Raw genomic sequence first — 25,846 nt, forward strand, 5'->3', positions numbered from 1 at the left:
AAAGGATTAAATAATATTGCAAGAAAAAGCTTAAAGGATATTTCTTAATATTAGATGGCCAGTTTTCAAGCTACTTGCTGCTAATTCTGGGATGATGGCAGAGGTGGTAAGGTCTCGAATCCGGATGGTTTTTCATACCCAGTTCTACCTAAAAAATCATCGCGTAAGCGGGTCTGGTCCACGTTCAATCCATCAGAGCCAAACGTACCCCGGCTGGTGTGGTATGAATGTTTGAATAGGGAGATGCCAGCTCAAGTGTCGCCCTCGTCATCTGACCGCGGTGGAGGTTTCGTGGTAAATATTTTTTTTCATTATTATTGATTAAAAACTATATTTCCTGTGAGCAAAGGAAACAACTTGATAGCTTCCAGGTTCTGTTCTTAAACGGAATTCCAAACGGAAATGAAAGTATTTTACTTACTGATAATAATAAAAAAAAATATTTTTAAATAATATTTTGAGGTATTTGCTACTAAAAAAATTATTCAAAACAAGACTACTGGCTTTTAACAGTCACTGGAAACTGAAATCTACTGTTGAAAATGGTTGCCTTCATATTACATGCTGCAAACACACATTTAAATTGCCGCTCACTATATCTAATTTTTGTGTCATTCTTTGGGAAATAATTAATAATCTATTGAAAAAATAAGCTTTTTTGAATTTTTAAAAACTGGTTTGGAAGACAGTTTGCAATTGCAATTTTAAATGATTTTGAAATTTTTTAGATAACATGTCACTTTATTTTAACTAAAAATAAAATTGCAAAAGACATTGTATTGAGATTAAATTGAGAGCTAATATTAAATATATATTTACTTTTCCACATAATATCTATATATTAAGGAAGTCTTCAACAATTGATTTGATCTGTCATAACTTTAATATTTATTAAGTTTCAGGTATTCAGATTTTGTAAACAAATACTGAAATATAGGAAAGGATTTTATGAAGATTTGCTAATAATTAAATTTCCAATTTTTATTAATAAGTAATAAGAAAATAATTTCATTCCGAGTAATTTTCGTTGTATCGGCTAATCTAATAAGAAAAAAAATTGTTTTGGCAATTCATGCACAATTTGAAACCTAAAATATCAAATATTCTCATAGTGATCTAATTTAAAAGAAATTCAGAGTTTCCTTTCAAAGAATTTGTTATCCTTTTAGGAATGAAAATCTGGTTTCATTAACACTAAATTTAGCATGTTTTCTTACAGCAGTACAGAAATGATTTTTTCAAATATTCTAAGACTGCATATTCAAATAAATCTTATTCATTATTCAAAATTTTTAATTTAAAACTATTAAACATATTCTGCAGAATCATGATACTCAAAGTAGTTAGATGAATTTTACGTTTATGTTATTAAATGAACGATCAAAATAATATTTTCATCTGCTAAAAAAAAAAGATATTTTCAGTTTAAAGCTACTTTTTAACTGCATATCCATAAATGTAGGAATTTTGAAAGTTTTTCAGAATTCTCATGAACTTTACATTTACAATTTCTTTTTGAAAATCTAAAATTTGGAATGAGTCAAGATATACTTTTTGATATTCTAACATACAGCTGTGAAATATTTTTCCAAATTTGTAATACCATTTACTTTTATAAATACACAACTTACAGTTATGAGATAGTTTACTATATGCTATCAAGGGGGGAAAAAATATTAGTTTCAGTTATTACAATGGAAGTCAACAATTTTCAATTTACCATCACTAAATTTAAATTGTATCTCAAACATATGGAATTTATAGTTTTACCAACTTATATAATGGTAAAGAAATCACATTCTTCACACATTTTAAAAATAATTTTAAATTGTTATTTTTAAATTTATAGTCAGAATTTTAATATACCTTCACAATGACTCAGTTTACAAGCAATATATATAATTTTGAAATTGACACTTATCAGCAGTATCTAACAGAAAATTTTCCCATTTATTATTTAAAATCTAAAGAGTAATTAAATTATATAACTTTGAACTTCAAAAGAAATTGTTATGTTAACAATAATTAAAGAATTTAAACTATTGTAAAATGATAGATAAAACAAAGAAAAAAAAGTTTAAAAAATATTTTCCTTTTTAAAAACAAACAAACTCTGTTAGATCATCTTATAATGTTTCAATATTTAACTATTTCTTTGATTTTTTTAAAAGTAACTTTATAAAAATTATTATAGAATTGTAAAATATTTTGACCTGTTTTCAGCCAAAATTTTATTTGTTAGGAAAACATTTAATTACTGGAAAAAGAAAGAAATTTGCAAATACTTCAAGTTTATAATATGTTATTTCATTCATATTTATTAAAACTCTTCTATCTTTACTGATATTTATATCCACATCATTTTGCCATTCAGAAACACATGTCTGTAGATTAGTATAAACAGTTTCCAGAGATGCCAAATGCCATCACCAGGAAAAAAGATTTGATAATGCCACCATTTCAAAAAAGAAAAAACAGTTCAAATAATTATTCTGGGAAAAAATAATTTTAATTAAAAATATTTTACAGAATGTAAAAATATCAAAATAAATAAAAATTTAAAAAGTGGAAAAAGTAATAAAATTACAAAATTTACAACAAGAAAGCATTAATTATAAGCTAAGTTAATAACCAATAATTCTGGACAAGTTTTCTAATAAGAGCTGTATAACTTTAAATTCATATAAAGTAATAGAATTAAGGTAAAATAAAAAAGATATTTCATAATAAATTTGTATCATTATCATATAAGTATCAGAATAAATTAAATAATGATTTAATTCTTAAATAACAAATTCCAGTACTTTTCAATTTCTGAGGGAGATTGGTGACAGTTAAATTATTTTCGCCAAATCACCAACAAAAAAAAAAATCGCCAACAGTTTGATGATTTTTTTACGGACCTCCGAAACGGAAAAGTACCTGAATTTCACAAACACAATCTAAGACACATCAACCATCTTATTCAATGAAATTTCATAAGCACATTTATAAAAACCATCTTCCCTTCGAGCAGCACCCATTTCACATAAATAAAGACTATTAATTTTTTCAGTACCAAATTCATCATCTTCAAATTTGAGATACAAATACTGATCTATATATTTACTATTTCGCTGTCGAGTAACAGGCCGAGATAACTTTGCAATAGTTACATGAGGAACAAAAGAATACCTATCTGTGATAGTACAGTTTCTAGCTATTAGTTCATTAACTAAACAGTCTCTTAATTTCGTTAAATTATCATTCTCTTCTACTCTTGAATATAAAACTCTATGATAAAAATTATCCAAACCTTCAAGATTAAGAGTTACTTCGGGCAGATTTTGTGCAGCCACAGCCTGCAAAGCAGCTATAGCATCACAAACATCTGCAGGGGAGTCAAGTTTTAAAATAGAAAAAGTCATATGTAACATTTCAGGAGGAATACAACATTCACCTAAAAGATCATCTCTTGCTTTGATGTAATCTGATACTTCTCTCAATTTTTCAACAGTATCTTCATTTTGTATTCTGGCAGCTATGAAGAAATTTGGTCTATCCGACATATCAACCTCTTCATCATTAATAATTTCTTCTGAGTAATTTCCAACAGCTCTTTTTGGTACAGATGGATCATCATCATCAAAATTTTCATCACGGAAGTTCAGAATATCATTATCAACTTTCGAAATGAAGTCATGAATACTTAATGGAAATCCAGTTGATCCAAATATTATATCTAATCTTCTCCTTTTATCCCAAACTTTTCTAGTAAGATACTTAAAATACTGAATTCTATGTTTTGGTAATGCCAGTGTATGATTATCAACAATAGAAGGATCTCTCCAATCAAGAGCAGAAAAGGGTTTTTCAACTATTCCATCAAATCTGTCCAAATAGCCAACATAAAACTTGTCTTGAGGAAGTGATCCATCCCATAACAATCTTGAAATAACATCGCTTGCTGTTTTCATAGATGGTTTTTTACAATCATTTAGTTCACTCTCACTCTTTGGAATTGTTTTGAAATTTTTCTTCTTACCTTTTTCTGCCATCTAAAATAATAGATTTAAGAATCAGAAGCATTTATAAAAACATATAATAAGAATTCAAGAAAGAAAATTAGTAAAGAGAGAGAGATGTACTCTTTTAAAAGCCTAAATTAATTTTAAGACTTCAATGAAATTAAAAATTAAAATATGCTGTACAACATATATGTATGAAGATGATATCATATATATACAATGATGTGCAGCATATATGTTATATACAGTATAATTATGTTATTATTTCAACTTAAAAACTAAACTATTGTTAAACTAAAAAAGAAAAATTTATAAATGCAAAACTAACTTGTCTTAGCCTCCATTAATCTTCTGATAAAGGCATTAAATTTAGAGTACTTATTTTAAGACAATAATAATATTTTAAGATGGGGAATAAATTATTTTAAAAAAATCTATTTGAATTAACTATGAAATATAAGACAAATATTTTTATATGTATCACTTTTATTGCTCTTTGAATAAATTGATTTTTAAAGAAATGAATTGAGTAAATTAATATCCATTTATGAAAGTTAGTAAAATAAATTTATTCCAACTAACTTTTTAAGGATTGGATATAGATATGTTATTGTATTATTGCAAAACATTAAAAAATAACAGTTAAAAATTGTAAATACTAAAAATATGCCTGAACTACATTGAATCTGTGTCTAGAACTCCATCTATATTAGAACAATGTTCAACAATTAAAATATGGTAAATTTCTGCATGCCACATTTCAGAATCTCTATTCTCTCAAAAGTCTTTTCTCAAAAATTAAAACATTTAGTTTCAGAAGTACATTCATTTATAATTTTTCCTCTTCACCAGGAACTAAAATAAACAAAATCTGTAACCTTAAAAATATATATTTATGGTTTTGAAATAAATACTTTTAAAACTGATTAAAAAAATTACAATATTTATTTACTCTGTCTTTGCATCATAACATAAATAATACCTATGCAATATCAAACTGTATATATAGTGAGAAAAATCACTAGCAATTTATAGTTTGTTTGAACAAAATAATTGTATTAAATTAAATGGCACAACATGAAAGATTGGCCACGCAAATCAAAATTAAAGGAGGGAGAGGATGTTGAAATTAAAAGAACTTATTTCAAACTTTAAATCTTGGTTAGAAATAAAATGTAAAGAAAATTATAAGCATAATTAAAAAATAATATTTTTGATAATACACATAATAACAAATATCTCTAAATCAATAATTTCCATATTAGGAAATTAAATAGAATAAATATTAAAATAACTAACTGTATACCATATACATAAGAGACAATTTCCTATTGATTTCTGCCTACAAATTTGTAGCTAGCCGAGAAGCAATTAGATGACCATTTTTTTTTTTTTTAACTCAGAAAATTAATCTTTAGGTCAAATAATAAAATATAATACAAATTCTTCAAGTAGAAAGATTTATTTTATATTTTCAGTGAATAAATCACATAAAAACATTTATTTTCAACTAGTCACCTTTGGGGACCAGATGGTTTACTGAAAGTACTGTTATGTTATTTTCAATTAAATCCTTTTACATAAATGGCCATTCAGTTATTCTTTGAAAAATATTTTTAAGCATCAAATTATCATAGACATGAATGCCATATTATTGAAATAATCTGATATATGTTCTGTTCATTATGTACATAAACATAGAATACCTTTCAAACAGAAACAATGACAGTAATATTAAAAAATGTAACTGTCTGGTGCATTTACCTTCTAATATCCAAGATATTGTAATTTCATTTTTTTAATTATTACCAATAATGACCAGCTAGTTCATCAAGGATATTGGTTATATTTAATTTCAGTTAAATCATTAGATATTATTTCATATCCCTGCTACCATCAAATTGTCAGAAAATAAAGCCATGTTATTCTAATTGTTCTAATTAAGTCCTATTTTCTTTTTTTTGTGTGTGCGTGTGTATGAAACTTTCTAACAGAGACACCCCATAACCTTATTATAAATGTAAATATACAATTAATCTAACTTCTAAATTTTGCAATATTGCAACTTCAATTTTTTTTATTTGTCTTGTAAATTACAGAAATATTAAACAGCATCTTTTATCCTTAGCTTTCAACAATAGGAAAAAAAAAATCATGCAATTAAATATGTGATGAAACAATGAAAATGGTTTGAATTTCAGAACAACAATAAATCTGTTGTTGAAAATCAGTCAACAAATTATATTTTTAAAAAATGTAAAAATTTACATAATTATTAGATTGGTACAATTAAAAAAAAAATTAAAAACATTTTGAAACAGTGTAAAATTTATTGATGTGCAACAATATTTTCAGAAGTTATCATGGGAAAAACAAAATTTTGCTTAATTTTTACTTAAATAATTTAATAAAAAAAATTGCTCTGCGTTACACATTCCCAGCCTTCAAATTAAACATGTGCCAAATTTGGTAGATATAGGTGAAACAGTCAGACCTATAAAGCACTAATACACAAATACATTTATCTTAAATATCAGTGTAGATTTATTAAGCTTATTTTGCCTACATATTAACTTTGCTTTCTAAAATATATACATTTTTTTAAAAGTTTCATAATAAAAAAATTATAAAAGGCTATAAAATAAGGCTATAAAATATATACAAATGTGAAGAAAAATATTGTGATATTAATAACATGATTTCTTGTTACTCTTAAAGGTACAGGTTACTTGTTCACTCTTAAAAGTTAAAATATAAAATACATTATATATATATTGCAAATTAATCAAATATGGCAATCTATCTTGCAAATAAATCTGTACCTAAATATGAAATAATCAAAATTTATTTATTTACTAATTTCTCAACCAACTACATAAAAGTAAATTAACATCAAGATATAAAAAGACTAGAAATTATTCCAAGCATATATTCCATACAAAACAAATTATTTTATTCGTGTATTTTTATAAAGTTGAATTTAATTTTTGTAGTTTAATGTCCTGATTTGAGATGGTTAAGAATGCATGGAATCAGCCAAAATGCATTTTCAAAATCCTCAGATTAACAGAAATGTTATTAATTTACACAAACACTAGAATGTTAACATAATCTAATCACAGTTTGGCGTTTATTCATTTCTGAAGCAGAAACTCTGCATCAAAACTACTATGGTCTCATGGACCTTAACCTTAACTAAATGAACCTTATTTTTAACAGTGGTCAGACAAAGTGTGCGAAATAAGAGGAGGCTTTCCAACTTCCAAAAAATTTCAATGAAAATAAAAAAGAGAGAAGAATGAAATCTTTAAGGAATAACTGAAATTTAAAATGCTACAGAAAGAATTATTAAACTCAGAAGATCTATAAAGATAAGAAATTATTATCCTTAAATGGAATTTTTTTTTTATATTAAAAACTAGGTATTTTCATATCATGTAAATATTTAAAAGTAACTTATATCAACCTTAATAAAATTCAAATACGATATAATAAATTTAAGACATAGAAATCAGAGTATAATTATAAATACATGATAAATAAAATACACTTATAACGTTATATGTAAGATCAGAGAGAAAAATTTTCACTGCTCGCAAATTTAGAAACGATAATATACCCTTCACCTATTTTATTCAAATACTTAATAGAAGAAAAATATATCAAAATTAAATTCAAATTCACTGTCTTACTTTGAAAAATCGAAGAAAACTCAAATGAGCCGCTGTACGATCCAATGCGACTTAGCAGACAGGGTATTAGATAACAGTCAATTCATAGGTAAGGGAGGTTTTATACATTGTATTGCACAACGTTGAGCGATGTCAACAATATTGCGTTGCTATGCGCAATGTTATGAAATCAAGAAACCAATAACGATTAATTCTACTTTAATAATCGAAAAATCAGAGAAGAAGAAGTAAAAAGACGCCAGCTTAATATGATTCAATATGTTAAGAAAAGAATAAATATGGAAGAGTTTTTTTAAACGTATTTACAAATTTCCAAAATTATCTTTAGTTAATGCGTAATTGGGGAGAACGCCATCACTTAAAAAAATATAATTATTTTGATTGAATTCATTACATATAGAAAAAAATAATGACCTTATACTTATATTTAATTTTATGAGTTTCTGATTATTTCCTAAAATAAAACCATTTTCATTTTGACATACAGTACCGTATTTTTTTTCTCAAGATATAAATCCAGAAAATGGCAGCGGTAATTTCCTCAACTCTGGAGGGCTCTGAGAGCACTGATAAATAAATAAAAAAAACAATAAACAAATCGAAAGCAAATTCGAGTTGTTTATTTTAAATAGTTTTCTAAATTTATGAAAAATATAATTTCTTTATTTTTCCTTCTGATAAATATCGATGTGGTGGCAATTTTTTTTGCATAGTTAGTTTTGCGCCATAGTGAAATCTAGAGTGGTTACCTGACCTGAACTCAGGTAATTAAGAGTTCAAGGAGTAGCTAAATGGATCAAACGTGTCAAAATTGAAGAGATGTGATTTTTATTATTTTGTTTTGAATTTCTGTTGTTTATTTTAATTTCCCATATAAATATTGTGAGTGTAAGTTAACAAAATATTTAAATAATATATTATCTCATAAATATGCATGTTTGTGTACAGTGTATATTCAGAGGAATTTAAGATTTAAACGAGTTAGGTTTTAGAAAATAATTTTATTTTCTAAAGAAATTTACAAATATATATATATATATATATATATGTTTTAATTAAACATGAAGTAAACGTTTTTATCTAATTTTGCTGGTTTAACTCATTAATGTCTGAATTATATTTTGATACTTAAAAAACATTATTTTTTTTTCTAAAAAATTATATTTATGGTTTAAAATGCTTATAAATATTTTTTGAGTAAAGTAATGGTCTAATAAATAGTATGTCATATTTTTAATTTTTATTTATATGTGATTTGCAGAACTTTAATATTGTCTTTTGGAATTTGTAACTTGTTATAAAGTTTTATTATTTGAATTTTATTGAAAGTCAGTTTATCAAATGTGGACTTAGCTGATAAGATTTATATATTTATGTTGAGTAGAATGTACTGTAAATGATAGTAACAAAAAAACTGATTTTTTGTATTAATTAGTTTTTTTTTTTTTTTAAGTTGTATTGCTTTGTAAATTTATCTATATTTTATGTCAGTTTTAGTTTAATAGAATGCTTTGGGATTTTATAGATTTTTTTTTTTTTTTTTTTTTCATATTTTTAGCAAATTTCCATACAGAAAAATCAGTCATCTGATTTTGTTTTTACTTAAAATTTTGTCAGATCTTTTTTGTTTATTAATATCTTGTAATTTTTTATAATGTATGTTCCAAATATCAATAAATTATTTGTTTGTTTCTTAATATTTAAATTTTAAAATATGTTGTAAGAACTGTCATTATCTTATTAGAACTTATTAACTCTTTAAAATGAATGGAAATTGACAACAGTAAAATTGGACAACTGATACAAAATCATATATGTGATTTTACTCATTGTTTGGTGTTTTCTAGTTGCCCTAAATATTCTGAATGGTAGTTTACTGTGAAGAAAGAAGTTCTGTGAATACTGAGAGGAAGCTATATTGGAGATGATAATTTCATTTTCCATTCTTGCTAAGTGAATAACTTCCTATGGGATTATGCCTTGTTGGTGAGATATTCGTTATTTTTTCTTATTAAATTTTTGTCTTGTAGCATCAAGAGTAATTAAAACTAGTAAATTTTCATTATTTCATATTTTTATCTCTTTTTTTAATCAACTTCATGAGAGTTAATTAACTCTCTGTTCTAGAAGTAATATATTGTATGTACTTTGAAAGCAAATAGCTGTGTAATATCAAACAATATGCTTTGTTTTGTTGCTGCAATAGAATTAATTATTAATACAAATAGAGTTATAACTATGTAATATTATGAAATCTATCGTCTCAAGAAAGTGCTTTACTGACAGCTGTTGAAAGCTGTGTTATTTGACCTTTAGCCAGCAGTTTATTATTGTGCATAGAAGGTATACTTTCCAGTCAGGATATGTAAGACTTAAATATTTATTTATTAGTTTGTTTTATTATAAGAATGAATAATCAATATATTTGGGAAAAGTATATGAAATGAATTATGATATGGTTTATTTTTTTAAAAGAAATTTGGAGCACAATTATATAATCTATGTTGGAAATTTTAAAGGCATATATATTGAATAATAATGTTTATAGGTTATTCTTTATTGTAAGCCTTTTTTGTTCATTATCTCCCTTCAGTATGTGTTTTTCTCACTTGAAGGGATGGCATTTATGGGTTTACTGAAATGAAATTTACATTAGAACCATGTTTAAGTAATATTTTGAATTATTTGAAGCATATTCATGCAATAAATGTTCTTTTTAAACATTTTTTTTTTTTTTTTTGTAAGCTGATTGTTGTTCTATTACTGAATTTTATACCTAATTTTTTTTATTTGTTTTTTCTTGAGAATAATATGTAATGCAGAATAAATACAATGTTAGAACTTCAGATTGATTAAATAATTTAAAATTTTACTCTTTTTTTTTTCACTCATTGATTTGGACCTTTGGCCTGGTATTTTAAATTTAAATGATATTTTCATTATTTTTGAAATAGGTTAATTTCAGTGAATGCTTTCATCTTTGAATGTATTTCCAGATTTTGCCTTTAGGAATAGGAACAGTTTTAGTTTGCCTTATTTTTGAATTTCTTTTAGACTATCTATTTGTGCCTTTTAAGGTGCCTATGACTATATTCGGGCTATACATAAAAATATATATATATTACTCTTATTTATTTTTAATGCTTTTAAATAATACTTCATCCTAAATTAAACAGTTCTACTGATTTATTTTTCTTCTCTAATTACTTGACAGTATGTTTTCTGGTAAGCAAATTGCATTATTTGAGATTCAAAAGTATAAAACATTTTCTGAATAAAGATTGTTTATTGCAATTAAATAAACACATTTAGTGATTCATTTTGTGATAATAAAAATTTTTACAATATATATATATATATATATATATATATATATATATATATATATATATATATATATATATATATATATATATTACATTACAAAAATATTTTTTAGTTTTTTTTATTTTCTCTTCCTTATCATAATTATTGTGTCATGGATATTTTATGAAATTAAATATCCATGACTAAGTTATTTAATAGTGCATATAATGGATTTGACAGCTGTATTTTTCATTTGTAATACATTTTTTGTCAATAATTTTTAGTTTTTAGCAGTAAGATTTCACACCTCTTACAAAGTTTACCTGTTTTATCTCTTATCATGCTTTAGATAGTATAGTGATTTGACTTGATGTAACACAAATTTTAGAATAGGTAAGGTTGTTTCTGAAGAGTGAAGCAACATTTTCAAAACACATTTGAAAAATGTTCGGATATCAGTTTTCTCTTCTAAAATTTTCATTCAAAGATGAGATAAGAAAATTTTACTAAATTGTAATTAGAAGATTATTAAAATGTCTGAGATGTACAGAGACATTAACTTTATTCTTTTTACTTTCATTGCTAAACAATCCTTTTATAATCTGATGACAAAATAAAAAGTTCCTTTTATCAAAGAGCAATAAATAAGTATATGGGATATTTAATTTGTATGTTATTAAAGTCATATGTGATGTACCATGCGACTTCATTTTTTTTATGTATATAATTGCAGATGCATTATTACATGAAAAGTTTTTTGTGATCGATAATAATATGCTGCTTTATCAAGTTAATCTCCTTTCATATATTTACCTTTCATTAACCAAGGAAATTGAATATAAACACATTTGAATATATATATATGTATGTAAAGTATTATTTTATGTGAAGCAGAATGCAGGTGCAACAAGCAGTGAAGTGACTTTATATTTTTAAGTTAGTTTTATTCTCTCCCGGGAGACAGGCTTGATTTATTTACAAGAAGGCATGGACAAGGTACGTCCACCACAGTGCAGCACAAAAACAGAAGTCGGGAAGAGAGAGAAATAAATTATCCCTTGTCTTATATAACATTAGATATTGATAGAGAAAATATTTTTATTCTGATATATATTTCTGACACATGTCAATCACAAGTAAGGGAAAGACAGATATCTTTTAAATAGAATGTGCTTATTGGACATTTTTCTATCCCTTCACGCAAAGCATTTTGACAAAGTTTCTCTTGAATTAATTAAGTAGAGAAAATGGAATTGGATCAGGAAATAAGAGAATGAAATTACTATGGGCTAAATTAAGATAAAGCTTTGGAAATTAATTTAGATTAAATTGAGTTTAAAATATCATTATAATTTATGGTTTAAAAAATATTGTTTTTGACTTAACATTCTTCATTTAATTAAAATGTGTTTTTGGAATTATATATATACTACAAAATGATTTTGTTTTTTAGGTGTTGTTTTATTGATGCTACTTAGTATGGTTTGTAAGAGATGGCAACTGATATCAGTGATATTGTGAAGCAAGGTTATCTAAAGATACGTAGCTGTAAACTTGGTGTAAGTATTGCATTTTTGCTATTAATAAATCCATATTAGACAATACTCATTATCATTAGTTTAAATTGATAGTATTAAGTGTTATATTATCAAATTGACTTTTATAATTCAAGAAAATTGATGGAATTCAGTTATTTGGCTAGAAAGGGTTGAATGTGTTTTGAAATTTTTTATATTTTCTTATTATTGCCTTTCACTATGGAAGACTTTTCTGTGAATCTATCATATACTATTATTCAAAAATTACAATTAGTGATGATTTCATAGTTTTATTACATTTTATTTAAATATATTTTGTTGTTTTCTTTTATTAAAAGAATAAGAAGTTAAGAATTTTTGAAATCTTTTGTATTATGATTTTGTGTTTAAAATATACTAGATAAACATAAAGTATATTTCTTGCTTACATTGTACATAAATTTAATTTTGCATTATAATGGAGCTCCTTCCATCTCCAATTATCTAATATGTTTATGGTAATTTTAAATAGTTACTCTTATTTAACTTCTAACTAGAATATTATTGAGTATGACAGCTAAAATGCATTTTAAAATATTCAAAGGATGTTCTATTAATGGATTAACATGGAAGAGAATGAATGTATATGTTTTGAAAAATGATGAACACATTCAAATTATTGAATCAAATTTATAGGTAATCAAATTAAATGTGGATTTGGCAAGTAAACTTTAGAATCTGTGTAATGGCACATATTTTATAATATAAGAAACTAATTGGTATCAATAATTTCGAATTTAAAATAAAAGAAGAGAATTATTTTTTGTATCATTTTTTTAATTGGGCTGATAGGAATTCTATTTATTGCTGTCATTATTTCTCAGTAATGCAAAACAATTAGCACCCCTATAAATAAAATATATGTTTCTCAAAATGAGTATGCTTATGGAATGAATATTTTTATTTAATAATATATAATAAGTAAAAAACAAATCTGTATATGTAAAATTGAATGTCTGTTTGTTTGACCTTATACAGTTGTTCCATACCCCTTGATATATTCAAATAAAATTTGATTCATATGTTCCCTAGAAATTTGCAACATTAACTAAACTATGAAAAAGTGTATGCCCCCATCCTTTTTAAACACAGTAAAACATTTCAATGTTTTCATACCATAAATTTGGCACAAACCTCAACACAAAAATTATTTTTACATCATTTTAAAATTAAAAAAAAAAATCTTTTGGTGATATTAATTTTACTTTAATACAGTTATTCATTGATTTTTTTAAGTAATTGTGAAAATTCCCTATTTTTTCTTCTGCTTAATATTTAGCCATTTTTAATGTTTGAACAAATCTTAAAACTTTTGGCAGTGTTAAAGTTAAGTTGCTATCTGTAAACATTTTCTTTTTTGATTTTATTATGTAGCCTTAGCACTTTTTAAAATGCATGCATAATTTATTATCTTTAAATGCTGCCTTTTAAAATTGTTGGAATTTCTTTCATCATTTTACCTAATTTTGTATCATATTTTAGCACTGAAAGATTTATAATGTTTCCATTTTAAATACAGTGAGTTTTTTTAATTGTTTTTTTAGTAAGATCTTGCTGTGGCCTGTAAAGTATTTCTCTTTTGTAAATTTTCTTTTATATTTCATTTAACTTTATTACTCATTTATTTAATTTTATTGGCAACATGCTTGTAAAAATTGCTGAACTTTGTTCTTTTTATTTATATGGTTACTAAATCTTTTGCTTGGAAGTGATTACATTTTATTTCTGTTTTTATGTTTGCCAGTTTCTGTTACACTTATACATTTAATCATATTGGTTTCAAAATTACATTTAAAAAAAACATATATACCTTTAAAACTAAGTTGGGCCATGATAGCCTGGTGGTAGATTCATAGCTTTGGGAGCAGAGGGTTCTAGATTTAAGATGAAATTCTAAATGAAGTATCACCATGTAAACAATGTTTATTGAAAGCAGCTGATTTCTTTTCTATATCCATTCTATATATTTTTTTCTGCAAACAAACTATACATTTCATTCGCTCTAATTTTAAAAAAATGAACACAATTTTAAACAATAAGTGTTTATGAAATAAACACATGCTCATCTGCAATCTATGCAAGCAGAGTATTCAATTTGCAGATTTATAAAACATGGAGGGAAAACTGGCTTTTCTGGAGAATGTATGATGTTGCTTTATTCCTTATTTCAATATTTCTTTTGCAATGCTAGCTAATACATGGTCTATTCTGATGTTTGTTCAATCTTTTATACCTAAACACCCTTCCCTATGTAATATTAAAGTTTTGAGAGGGCATTGCTGTTCATTATCATTCTGATGATCTGGCTGCAGTTAAAAGTTATAAATTCCAAAATAGGCCTTTAGTAAAGGAAGATAAGTTACAAGATGTGCAATGATTTTAAATAAATTAAATATTGTATCATCAAAATGAAACAAAGTATATTCTTTGACAAATGTATCAGTATTGCTGCATATATTCTGCAGTGATTGTTTACTTGTATTGATATCATTATACTTCTATGTAGTTGTGGCAGAGAAGATGGATTGTTTTAAGAAGAGCATCCAGTAAAGCACCCTGTAGGTTGGAAAAATATATCGATGAAAAGGCTGCCCGCTCTGTCACAGGTCATAAAATTGCTCTTCTAACATCAGTGAACACAATCTGTAGGGTGCCAAATAGTGTTAAGAAACATGCATTCACTATTTGCTTTATGGACTCCACCACTAAGTGCTTTGCCTGTGATTCTGGTAAGTAATGTATAATTGCAATCTGGTAATATATTTTATGACTATTTTATTCTGTAATTGTATTAATATTCTTGTTATAAGATCTTGTGTTCTATTAAACTGAATCAAAATAATTTTCTATCATAATAAGGATTGAAATAATTGAAGCTTTTTCACTGTGAATCATTTAAGTTTTCAAACAGAGAGAAAGAAACTACATAAGAAATATTTTCTTCCTTTTTTATTGTTATGCAAATTTGCATGTTTTCAAATGTTTAAATTTAATAATAATATCTTGGAAAGTACTACAAATAGTATCAAAGATGGGCTTAGTTTTCTAAGAAACAGTTTATAAAATACTAATTTATTTTTTTATATTAAAAAAAATATTTAGAAAGTATTTTGGTTTCTCTCTTTAACAATCTTTAATGAAGAAAATTTTCTGAGTATTAAATTGTCTTTTTCATGTACAATAATGTTTGTGTAACTTTTATAAATTTAACTTTTTTTTTTCTTTCTATTATATTATAAGCATATAAAAATAAGCATATTTAATTTTTAAAAATATGCTATCAAATGTAATGTATAAACTCAAATTAGCAGTCAAAGCTTTAACAGATATTGTATTTATAGTATTGTATATAATTTTTATTTTCAGGCATTTAAAGTCATTTTTATGTATGATTTGCTATAATTGTAATGAATATTTTCTGAATTGTATAATTTTAAAAAAACTATTTTTTATTAAAATTATTTTTTTGCAAAGTTGGTTATATTTATTGTATTGCACAAATTAGCATAATAAGGAATGCATGGAAATGGTAAGTAATTTAATTATTTTTATAAAATTTGCATTTTAGTTGTATAAATGTGCTGTCAATAAAAGCAAAATAATTCCTTCATAAACTTGTAAAACATGATTTGATATGTGAAATAGTGGTATAAATTATAATATGTGGTTTTTTTTGTCTTATCTTCTAAAGGGGTTTATGAAAAATTCCGTGATAATATTTTCATAATTTTGGGCTCCCCCTCAAATTAGGACTTTATAGATAAAATGTCTAAGTGCAGATTTCTTGACTAATAATAGACTTTATGCTTTTTTTTTTCTTTATCATTTTTAATTTTGGGTAACATTTTTCAGCTGACGGGATAGTAATTGATAACGGCAAACTAATTTTTTGAATAATAATAAAATTTTGGATCCGTTTTTTTTTTTTTTTTTTTTTTTAGATAGATGATTAGTTATGATTTTTGTGGTTCTAGAATTCAAATCTCCTTGACAAATTTTTATTTCCTTAAATCAATCCATATAAGTCACATTTTGAAATTTGGTGTTATTTTTCAGATAAGTTTTTGAATATTTCCTTAATTGTGTTTAAAAAAAACATATATTTCTTGTTCATAATAAATTTTGATCTTAGAAGAAATAATGAACTGTACAGTCAGTTCTAATTAATGATCTGCTAGCCATAGCAAGATTCAAGGCACTCTAATGAACCAAAATTATCTTTAATGAATTTATTTATATATACGTATAGATAGATATTTGGGTTTAAGAAGAAAAACAAAAGCTTATCTCTCCTTTGAATAATTGGTCAACAGTGTGTATTCCAGAGATATATGGGTAGTTGTTTTCAATTGCCCATATATCTCTGGAATCTAACTGACTCTGCCAAGAATATTTGAATAGTTTGTTAGATACTTAGATCTAGAGAAATTTAATTGTCAGCAAATTTATTTAAAGTTTTTTTGTTTTTTTTTCATTATGTTTATATTATTATTATTATCAAGACTGAGGGTTTTAGTTAAGAAAACTAGCACAATTTTTTCAGTGCTAGAGTAAAACATCATGAAAAATCCTATATGTAAGTAGTCTGCTTGTTATTTATTTTATGTTTTAATTAATTGTAGAAAGGCAATTCAAAAGTAGATGTTATATCTGATTCAAAATCATGTTTCAGAGGCGTACCTACGTAAAACAGTGTGCTTCCCCTTTTTCTAAATTGTCCCATATTCACCCTACTGGTCAAAAAATTTGTTAGGAAATAAGAGAGTAGAAGCTAATCCTAAATAGTTATATATGAATCATTCTTGAGCTAAAATGGCCTACCATCCGATTATTATATTTTAATTATTTTCCAATCATTATTTAAACTTTTTCATAAGAATTAAATAGTATAACAGTTTTAAAAACAAATATTAACAAAAATATACTTGAAATGTGTCAAAGTGTTTAAAATTTTATTTTAAAGTGCAGTGATTGACAAATCAAAAAGTACATTATATGTTATTATTCTAATAGGTCCCCACTCCTCAAAAAGCATCAAATCATCAACGCTAGGTGTTCTGAAGAAACTTATTCTGTTTTGGGTGGAATCAATGGAATGCATATTTGTTTTATTTTTTTTTATAAAATATCAAAATTTTTATTAAAAAAATTAATTAAATTTCTCATCTGATAAGCTTTTTGAAGTGGTGTAAACTATAAACATATCAAGAATTTCCAGAGCAAGATTAATAAAATTTAATTAAAAACTTTTAAAAGATTGTGGTATTTTTTAAAAACATTTTTATGATAGATCATTATTCTGTCTCTTAGAAAAGGAACAGACATTCATATTTAATGTCCATTATACAATTATTATTATTATTTATTTTTATATTCACTTGAAGATTTAACTATAGCAAGTTTTCATAGGAACTTTGAAATGTATTGTTATCAAAGAATATCTATATCAAGAATTCAGAACCTTTTTATTATCAAATTAAATATACAAACTAATTCAGCAGTCACTGTCACAGTGGCTGAAAATATTTTTTTTAAATATAAAAATTGAATGCTGATTAAAATATTTACTTTATATAGTAAATAATAACAAATTAAAAAATTAATTCTAAATTTTAATTTTGAAATTAAATTAAATTTACAGGATTAAAGTACTGTGTAAAAAAATAAAGAAAAAATAACCCTAAACTTCCATACATGAAAGTATTTTTTCATGAGCTGTTTTATAGTTCAATGAGGTTGTGTATTGCAGAGAAGTTGTTGGATTAATTATTCGATTTAAATATTGTGCAGAAATTAAATGGTTATTTATTTAAGAGTGCATATTGCATCAGTTTGACAGAGTTGTAACCTCCTTGGAAAATATATTTTTGTTCTCAGTGCTATTATTAGGGGGAGAGGAGGGGTCTATACCAGTGCTTTTATTATTAATGAAATGTATTCTGAGTTGTTCTCATTCAATTTAGTTTATAACAATTCTGGACAAGTTATTAGCGATTTCAAAACCTTATGTGTATTGCTGATTAACTAGATTATTCAGCAAATAGAACTATAATCTTCTGAACTTATTTATATTAAATCCGATTTCATTTTCAATTTAAATTTTTCAAATGCTATTTATAATCATATTATTTGTTTATATTGTGATTTATTTATATCTGCCTTTGGTTATTAATCAAAAAATGTTTTTAAATGTTTATAATTTGAATGTCAGTGTCAGATTATGATGTGTCTATACAAAATTCTAATAGTGATTTGAATTTGGGAATAACACTCAGTATATAGAAAAATTAAATTGAGGAAAACAATCCTTTATTTTTTTTATTGAAGTTTCGTTTTAGTTCTGGGAAGTAAGAGTTAAATTAAAATACTTCTGCCTTGAATGCAACTACTATATTCCACATATTTGCACGCCATGGTAATGGCTCCCAAAACACCTACTATATCTGCCCCATCTTAATTATGCATCTGGTGTATTTATCTTAAATGAATGGCAGCATTATTTCATAACGAAATATTACTTTTCAGAGCTATGATGAAACAAATTCCTCCAATACATTTCTAGAGATTTATATGATCAGAAATTTGATCACCCTCAATTATGAAGTTCTCTTGTAATGATAATATATATATATATATATATATAATATTAGCCCATAGTAATTTCATTCTAAAATATTCTCTTATTCATGATCCAATTCCACTTTCTCTACTTAATTAATTCAAGAGAAGCTTTATAAAATTGCTGAATCAGCTAAATGCCGACACATTCTCATGCTCTGCTTGAGGGATAGAAAAATATCCAGTAAGCACATTCTTTTTAAAAGATCCCTGTGTTTCCCTTACTTGTGATTGACATGTGTCAGAAATCCCCATCAGAATCTTAATAATATATTAGCACTGTAAAGAAATGTTTTCCCTATCAAAATCTCGTGTTATATAAGACCAGGGATAAAATGTTCAAGAGCTTTTTCCTGATTCCTTTCTGTGCCGTGCTCATCGCTTGTACATATTCCTGCTTCTTCAGAATCAAATAAAACTACATCACGAAATCAAAAGTCATTTCACTGTCTTCAAAACTGCATCCTGCTTCACATAAAATAATGCTTATATATATATATATATATTTATCTCCAGACATGGAAGCAGATACATGGGTCAAACTTCTAGTACAAGAATCTCTTATTCCACAGCCTGGATTTAATACTGGAGAACCTGATGTTTTAAGTCCAGGAATTCAGAAGGAATTACAAGGTTATATATGTTTCATAATTATTGCCCATAAATTATTGTGACTCTTACTTTAAAACATAATTAATATATATTTCAAAAAATAACTATTTATATATTAATATTTTTCTAGTTCTGCTGTATTTCATAGAGTCTTATTTTTCTTATTTAAATTACCCTTTTATTATTAATGCTTGATTTTTATAACATGTTAATAAATGAATAATTAATCTTGAATTTGATTTGATTAAATCTATATTTGACTGTGCATGTTTGCATTTTTGAACAAAAAAAGTTAATTATGAAATTATTTGTTAATCTATGCATGTCTATTGAGTAAAAATATGTATCCCTTTTTGTCCTCCAAAACACTAGTTGAACGATAGATTTTAATTTAGAGACTGTAAATTTTAAATTTGGTGATGTTTTTATTTAATTCCATGTAGTATTTATAGACAAGTGCTAATTTTTATTGATATTGCTTTAATTATTTCATGTTAGCCATCTTGAAACCTTTTATGGCATTTCATTTCTGACACAAGTGGATGTTAATTTTTCTTCACTTTCAACTTCACTTCATTAATTTATTCAAATTCTACTTGCAAAAAATAGGTACATGTTCACAAGCACTTTACTCTTTTCTGTGTGTGGATGTGTGTGTGCGTGCATGTGTGCACAACTGGAAAAAAAGAATAATTAACGCTTGAAATGGTTTATTATTGAAAACTTATTTTCTTTTTTTATTATTATTTGAATGATAAAATAGAATATTTTCTTTTCATAGAGCAATTCCATGTATACCTTATGCCTACTCCAAAGCTAGATGTATTTGGTGAATGTCTACTCCAAGTGACTCATGAAAACATTTACCTTTGGGATATAAATAATACTCGTGTGAAGTTAGTAGCTTGGCCCTTAACTGCTCTGCGTAGATATGGTAGTGATCCTTCCAAGTTCACATTTGAAGCTGGCAGGCAAGTTTTTCTCGAATTTTTCTGATAAAAAAGGTGTATTTGTTTTGCTAATTTTTTAAAAATTTCTTGACTAATTTTTTTATGACAATTTCATTTACTATTTTTTTCTGATTATAATTCCTTTTTTATAATCATAGACATATATTGAATTTAAATACGTTTACAAATACTATGTCAAAGCTATAGCTAGATGTATTTAAATTGAATGATGTGTGTCTATAAAATTTAAAATTTTGCTAATTTCTTTTTGTATCTTTGTTAACAGTAAGTTATGCATTTGTATAGAAATTTAATTATGAAAATTAGCATTGAAGCTAATGAAGCATTTGCATTTAACATTGCTTAGCATTATGATAGAATGTAAAGATTTTGCATATGTGTTAGTGAAATATAGCAAATATTCTCAAGTGCTGTTGCTTTACTTTGAAACTACAAAGAAATATATTGAAATTGCAGATTATTTCTTAGTTTTGGAAACTGCTTGTCAAAATCTTAAAATATACTGTTAGCATATTTGTTTTACAGCATCTGTTTCAAGCAATTAATGTTTTTTTTTGTTTGTTTGTTTTGTATGAGATGTGATTAATATTTTAAAAAATTTTCATGATTCTAATTATTAGGTTATTTGAAATAGCTGTTAATTGTACTGTTGTAAATTTACAGACAATGTGTTACTGGAGAAGGAATGTTTGTTTTTCATACTCTTGAGGGAGATAAAATTTATAGAAAAGTTCATCAGGCTACCTTGGCAATTGCTGAGGCTCATCATCGCATGAAAGAACACAATGATAGAGTTCTTTCTAATCAGGTATGCTAAGAATTATATATGATGAAAATACTTCTATATTAAATTTAATTTCTGCACTATTGTGCTTAAAGAAGGCATTGTATTTCTATAACAATATAAGATTGCTATTTCAAAACTGCATTTATAATTATTGTTCATTAGTTTATAGATGTAGTATAAAACCTTATGAATAGTTATTTTATGCTTTGTTACTGACATATAAATTAATGTTAGTGGACAAAACTTTTTTATACATGAAAAATTATAGAATCTTATTTGGCTTTTGATGAGAAATTAATATTGATATCTCTTCTAAAAGATATTAATATTAATTTCTCATCATTTTCCCTCTGGTTGGAAGTTCAAAAAGCTATGTTCATCTTTGAATTAAGAAGGAATGGGAATGAGTTTCATTTTTATTGCATGTTAATTAAGACAGTTTAAAAATGATATGTATCATTGAAATTATTAAGAATTTACTCTTAGAAAATCATATTATCCACCACAATGCCTTTGAAAGTATATATGTTTTGTTTATAATTATTAGGTGAAATTTGTCATGAAAATACTTTATGTTACTAATTCTATAATTTTCTTTTTTATATTTATTCTACTGTTATCACTTTAATTTTTGGCTTAGTACGATAAATGTACTGAAAGCAAGCATTATAGATTAATATAAATTTCATATAAATCATAATTTTTTCCATGAAAATAAATTAAAATTCCAAGGTAAATTTAAGTATGAGAGTAAAATAGCTAAATCATATTAATTCAAACATACAACGAAATTACAATCCTAGAATATTATGAAAGTCATTCAGCTTACATTTGAATGCTCAGAGTACAGATACAAGGATTCTGACACTTATATACATTTTTTTTTCCACATGAAATATTGGAGAATCTGATGGTTGTATTTAATGTAAGTTTGGTGTTTGATTAAAAATATATTTTGGGGCAAAACACACACACACACACACACACATTTTTGGTGAATGAATTAAAAAAAAAAGCTAGAACAGAAAGGGTAAAATTTCTGAATTTATTGTGATTTTAGGATTCATCATCTCAAAAGGGATCATCTTCAAGAAGTGTGTCTTATCCATCTGGATTTCCTGAATCCAGTTCATCTTACCACATCACAGAAGACAGCGATGACGACCATCAGGAGGTCGTTGTGTCCAATCCTGAAGTTGTTTCTGACCACAAACGAATGGTAGCTAGCGAGGAGACCCTCATGCATCAGAATGCCGCAAGGCCACGATCCAAGTGCAGCTTGCGTTCTCATTTGTTGCAGTATGGGAAGTAATTTCACCTACACCATATTAATAGTATATACATATTATGTGACATTTTGCAGCCAAGAGAAATATTTTTGTGTGCTTCAGTCATCACTATCATTTTTGTATAAAAACTGGTACATATGTTGATGTTTAAGCTAAATACAATATTTTTTATTAATTTTGCGGGAGCATATTGACCACATGCAGTGCAAATGCCATATTTGGTTGGAATTTTTCATTAAAAGTGCATCTTGTATCATTAGTAGGATAGAGAAAAACTCTGTGGGAATTTAAGTGATATTGTTGAAATTTTTTTTCATTTGAATTGTTGACTCATATTCTAATGGAAGCAATTTTCTGAGACAATGAAACATAACAATAAACAATGAAAAAATAAAACTTATAAAATAAATGCTTTATGCAAGAAATACTTCCACAATGACAATTTTCTTAATAGTGTGGTAAAATAGTGCTGTGTTTATCTTAAACATGAATTTAAAATGAATATCCAAGCCAAAGACATAAAAATCTGATTTTTAAAAATTATAAATACTTTTAAAAGTATTAAAACACTTTTAATTGCAACATTCTATGTTATATTTAAAAAATGCTTTGTTGCAATATTTTAATTAAATGTTAATTGAAATACTCTGGAATTTTTGTTATTGTGTTTATTTTGTTAAAATTGAAAACGTTAATGAATTAAAAAATTTTCTTTTTCTATGAAATGTGAATATTTTAAACTTGTTTTCATGCAAATTGTTCTACTGAAGAGAGTAGAATCAAAAATAATTTTTGTAAGCATTTTAAGTTATTTACATCAGTTTTCTGCGAGCATGTTGAATGTGTTTATCTGATGTTCAACATAATATCTAGGAAATAAGGCAGCCTCTTGCTTTTATTTCTCACTTAATATATGAAATGTGGCCTTATAATTTGATCTAGTCTTTAATGAGATTAATAAATTGAAGAGGGGATATTTTTAATTCTTAAGTCTTAGAGAAATGCAAGAGATTTTTTAAATAAAAATATGCATGTTTAAAATGTGGAAACAAAAAAAAATATTTACAAGTGTTGCCTGTTCATATTAATATTTAAACAAATGAATGGAAATGTGGATAAGGTTATTATTATTATTATTATTGAAACAATTACATAGACATAATCAGCCACATGTTATTTTTAACTTTATTAAAAACTTGCATTTTTTTTTTAATTCTGTTAAAATGTATGCTTTGTCTGAACTTCAAAAAAAAATAGTATTTGAAATTAATTCAGTTTTTCAGGTATTAATTTAATACATTAGCTTATAAAATTTTAATCTAAATCCAAACATATGCTTTTACAATTATGTATAAGAGTAGGGTGTTTATTTTAAACATTTTAAAAGTAAACACTATATTATTTGTATTGTCATGGTTGTGATGTTTTTTATAGGTTTCTTACAACGTCTAATTCATATTAGAGTGATTTACTATTCTTATTATAGAATAACTTCTTTGAATTAAAAAGAAAAGAAAAAAATTAAGGTTAAGTGCTATTTCTTTTGCACATTTTTTTTAAATATTATAACTCATTTCTTTTCATTTTTAAATGTTGCAGCTCATTTCATTTCTTTCCTTTTCATTGTCATTAAAAAATATATATTTTGTGTTTACTTTTGCATTTGCATAATGAATTTTCTAATGTGAATGAATTCTTTAAAAAAATAGTGTGTAAAATTTAAAAAGAAAATAATTTATTCTCACAATTTAGTAAAAATTAAAAATATTTTTAATGAATACCTTTTTTTTTTTTTTTTCAAATTGATTGAAAGTTATTATTAGTTGTTCAGTGTATGTTTATAATACAACATTCAGTGTTTTGTAATCTTTTATAAATACTAAAATTTTTCTAAGATTTTTTACTTTTTAACCTGTTAATGCTCAATTTTAATTTAAAGTAAAGATTTTGGAATTTTTAAAAATGTATTTTAGAAGTACTAAGTTAAATGATAAAATATAAAAAAGTTGGTATAAAAATTCATTTTAACTTTTTTATCGATGCGTATTAGATTCTTCAAATGCAGCAAAGTACCAAACAGTAAACATTATCTTCAAATTCCTCGCATTGCATCAAATATTAATTTTTTTATAAAATATGTATGATAGTACGTTTGCTTAAAAATTTGGTTAATAGATGTTGTATGCCAACTGAAAAATGCCTAAGAATACCTATTGATTTATGAGATAGACCAAAAAAGAAATAGTGAAGTATATAACAATTAGCCATATCTAAGTGTCTTTTAACTAGAGTTGGGCATTGGCAGGTTAAATTAATCTTATTTTATAAATCTTGAAATAAAATTTTTTTGTATTCTGAAAACTGGCATTTTTAATGCATATATGAAAATGCATTTATTCTTTTTTATTTGATTTATCTATCCAATTGTATTTAACTTATTTATATATTTTGTACTCATTTTAGAAGTCATCATTAAACTCATCTTGTATTTGTATTTGGTTCTTATGTTTTTGTACTTTTTCTATGTACAGTGAATTTATTTCTATTATATCTATATGAATCTCATTATTTATATTTTATTCATGAATACATAAACTGTCTGTATTTTAAACAGATTTATTTATGTAGCAAATATCTTATTTTTATAAGATATTCAATTTTTATTCATTCATCATTTTTTTCAATGTTTTTTTTTCTTCAGGGATGATTAGTATAGATGCATGTGAAAAATCTAATAATTTTTTATTGTTATGTATTGTATTATCTGAAGCATTTATCTTCACCAATTATAGTTTTTCTTATTTCTAGTTAACTGTGTAAACTGTTAATTGATCAAAAATCCTATACCAGAAAAATAATAGAAAGTTTTTATTATAAAAATTTACACATAAACAAATTTTGCTTGAGGTTTATGTTTTATTTGTTTTTCATTTGTTTTATGTCTTTTTTATTCCATTTATTCTCCAAGCAAGATTTTACAAATATTA

General features: G+C 25.1%; 2 protein-coding genes across 3 annotated transcripts; one reads left to right on the forward strand and one right to left on the reverse strand.

Moving 5' to 3' along the window:
* Positions 1–2,327: 2,327 nt before the first annotated feature.
* On the reverse strand, positions 2,328–7,836 carry LOC129969445 (uncharacterized). The gene is made up of 2 exons (XM_056084018.1): positions 7,700–7,836; positions 2,328–4,037 (listed from the first exon to the last, which is right to left on the reverse strand). Exon 2 carries the CDS (start codon positions 4,035–4,037, stop codon positions 2,943–2,945), a length of 1,095 nt encoding a protein of 364 aa, XP_055939993.1. The 5' UTR covers positions 7,700–7,836; the 3' UTR covers positions 2,328–2,942.
* A 401-nt stretch (positions 7,837–8,237) lies between these two features.
* On the forward strand, positions 8,238–24,140 carry LOC129969447 (docking protein 5-like). 2 transcript variants are annotated; one of them, XM_056084020.1, is made up of 8 exons: positions 8,238–8,463; positions 9,547–9,685; positions 12,459–12,564; positions 15,089–15,311; positions 19,717–19,833; positions 20,594–20,783; positions 21,447–21,591; positions 22,631–24,140. In XM_056084020.1, exons 3-8 carry the CDS (start codon positions 12,499–12,501, stop codon positions 22,880–22,882), a joined length of 993 nt encoding a protein of 330 aa, XP_055939995.1. In that variant the 5' UTR covers positions 8,238–8,463; positions 9,547–9,685; positions 12,459–12,498; the 3' UTR covers positions 22,883–24,140. The 2 variants fall into 2 exon arrangements, with proteins under 2 accessions (XP_055939995.1, XP_055939996.1); XM_056084021.1 differs by having other exon boundaries at positions 8,448–8,587.
* The last annotated feature ends 1,706 nt before the right edge of the window (positions 24,141–25,846 follow it).

Source organism: Argiope bruennichi, chromosome 5 (genome assembly GCF_947563725.1).
Source record: "Argiope bruennichi chromosome 5, qqArgBrue1.1, whole genome shotgun sequence".
Taxonomy (NCBI): Eukaryota; Metazoa; Arthropoda; class Arachnida; order Araneae; family Araneidae; genus Argiope; species Argiope bruennichi.

What these genes read in the sequence shown, in the direction of transcription:
- LOC129969445 (XM_056084018.1), bottom strand. Translation starts at nt 4,037, where the DNA reads ATGGCAGAAAAAGGTAAGAAGAAAAATTTCAAAACAATTCCAAAGAGT.
- LOC129969447 (XM_056084020.1), top strand. Translation starts at nt 12,499, where the DNA reads ATGGCAACTGATATCAGTGATATTGTGAAGCAAGGTTATCTAAAGATA. An exon ending in TACGTAGCTGTAAACTTGGT is followed by an intron (nt 12,565 to 15,088) that starts GTAAGTATTGCA and finishes ACTTCTATGTAG; the next exon opens with TTGTGGCAGAGAAGATGGAT. An exon ending in ATAGAGTTCTTTCTAATCAG is followed by an intron (nt 21,592 to 22,630) that starts GTATGCTAAGAA and finishes TTGTGATTTTAG; the next exon opens with GATTCATCATCTCAAAAGGG.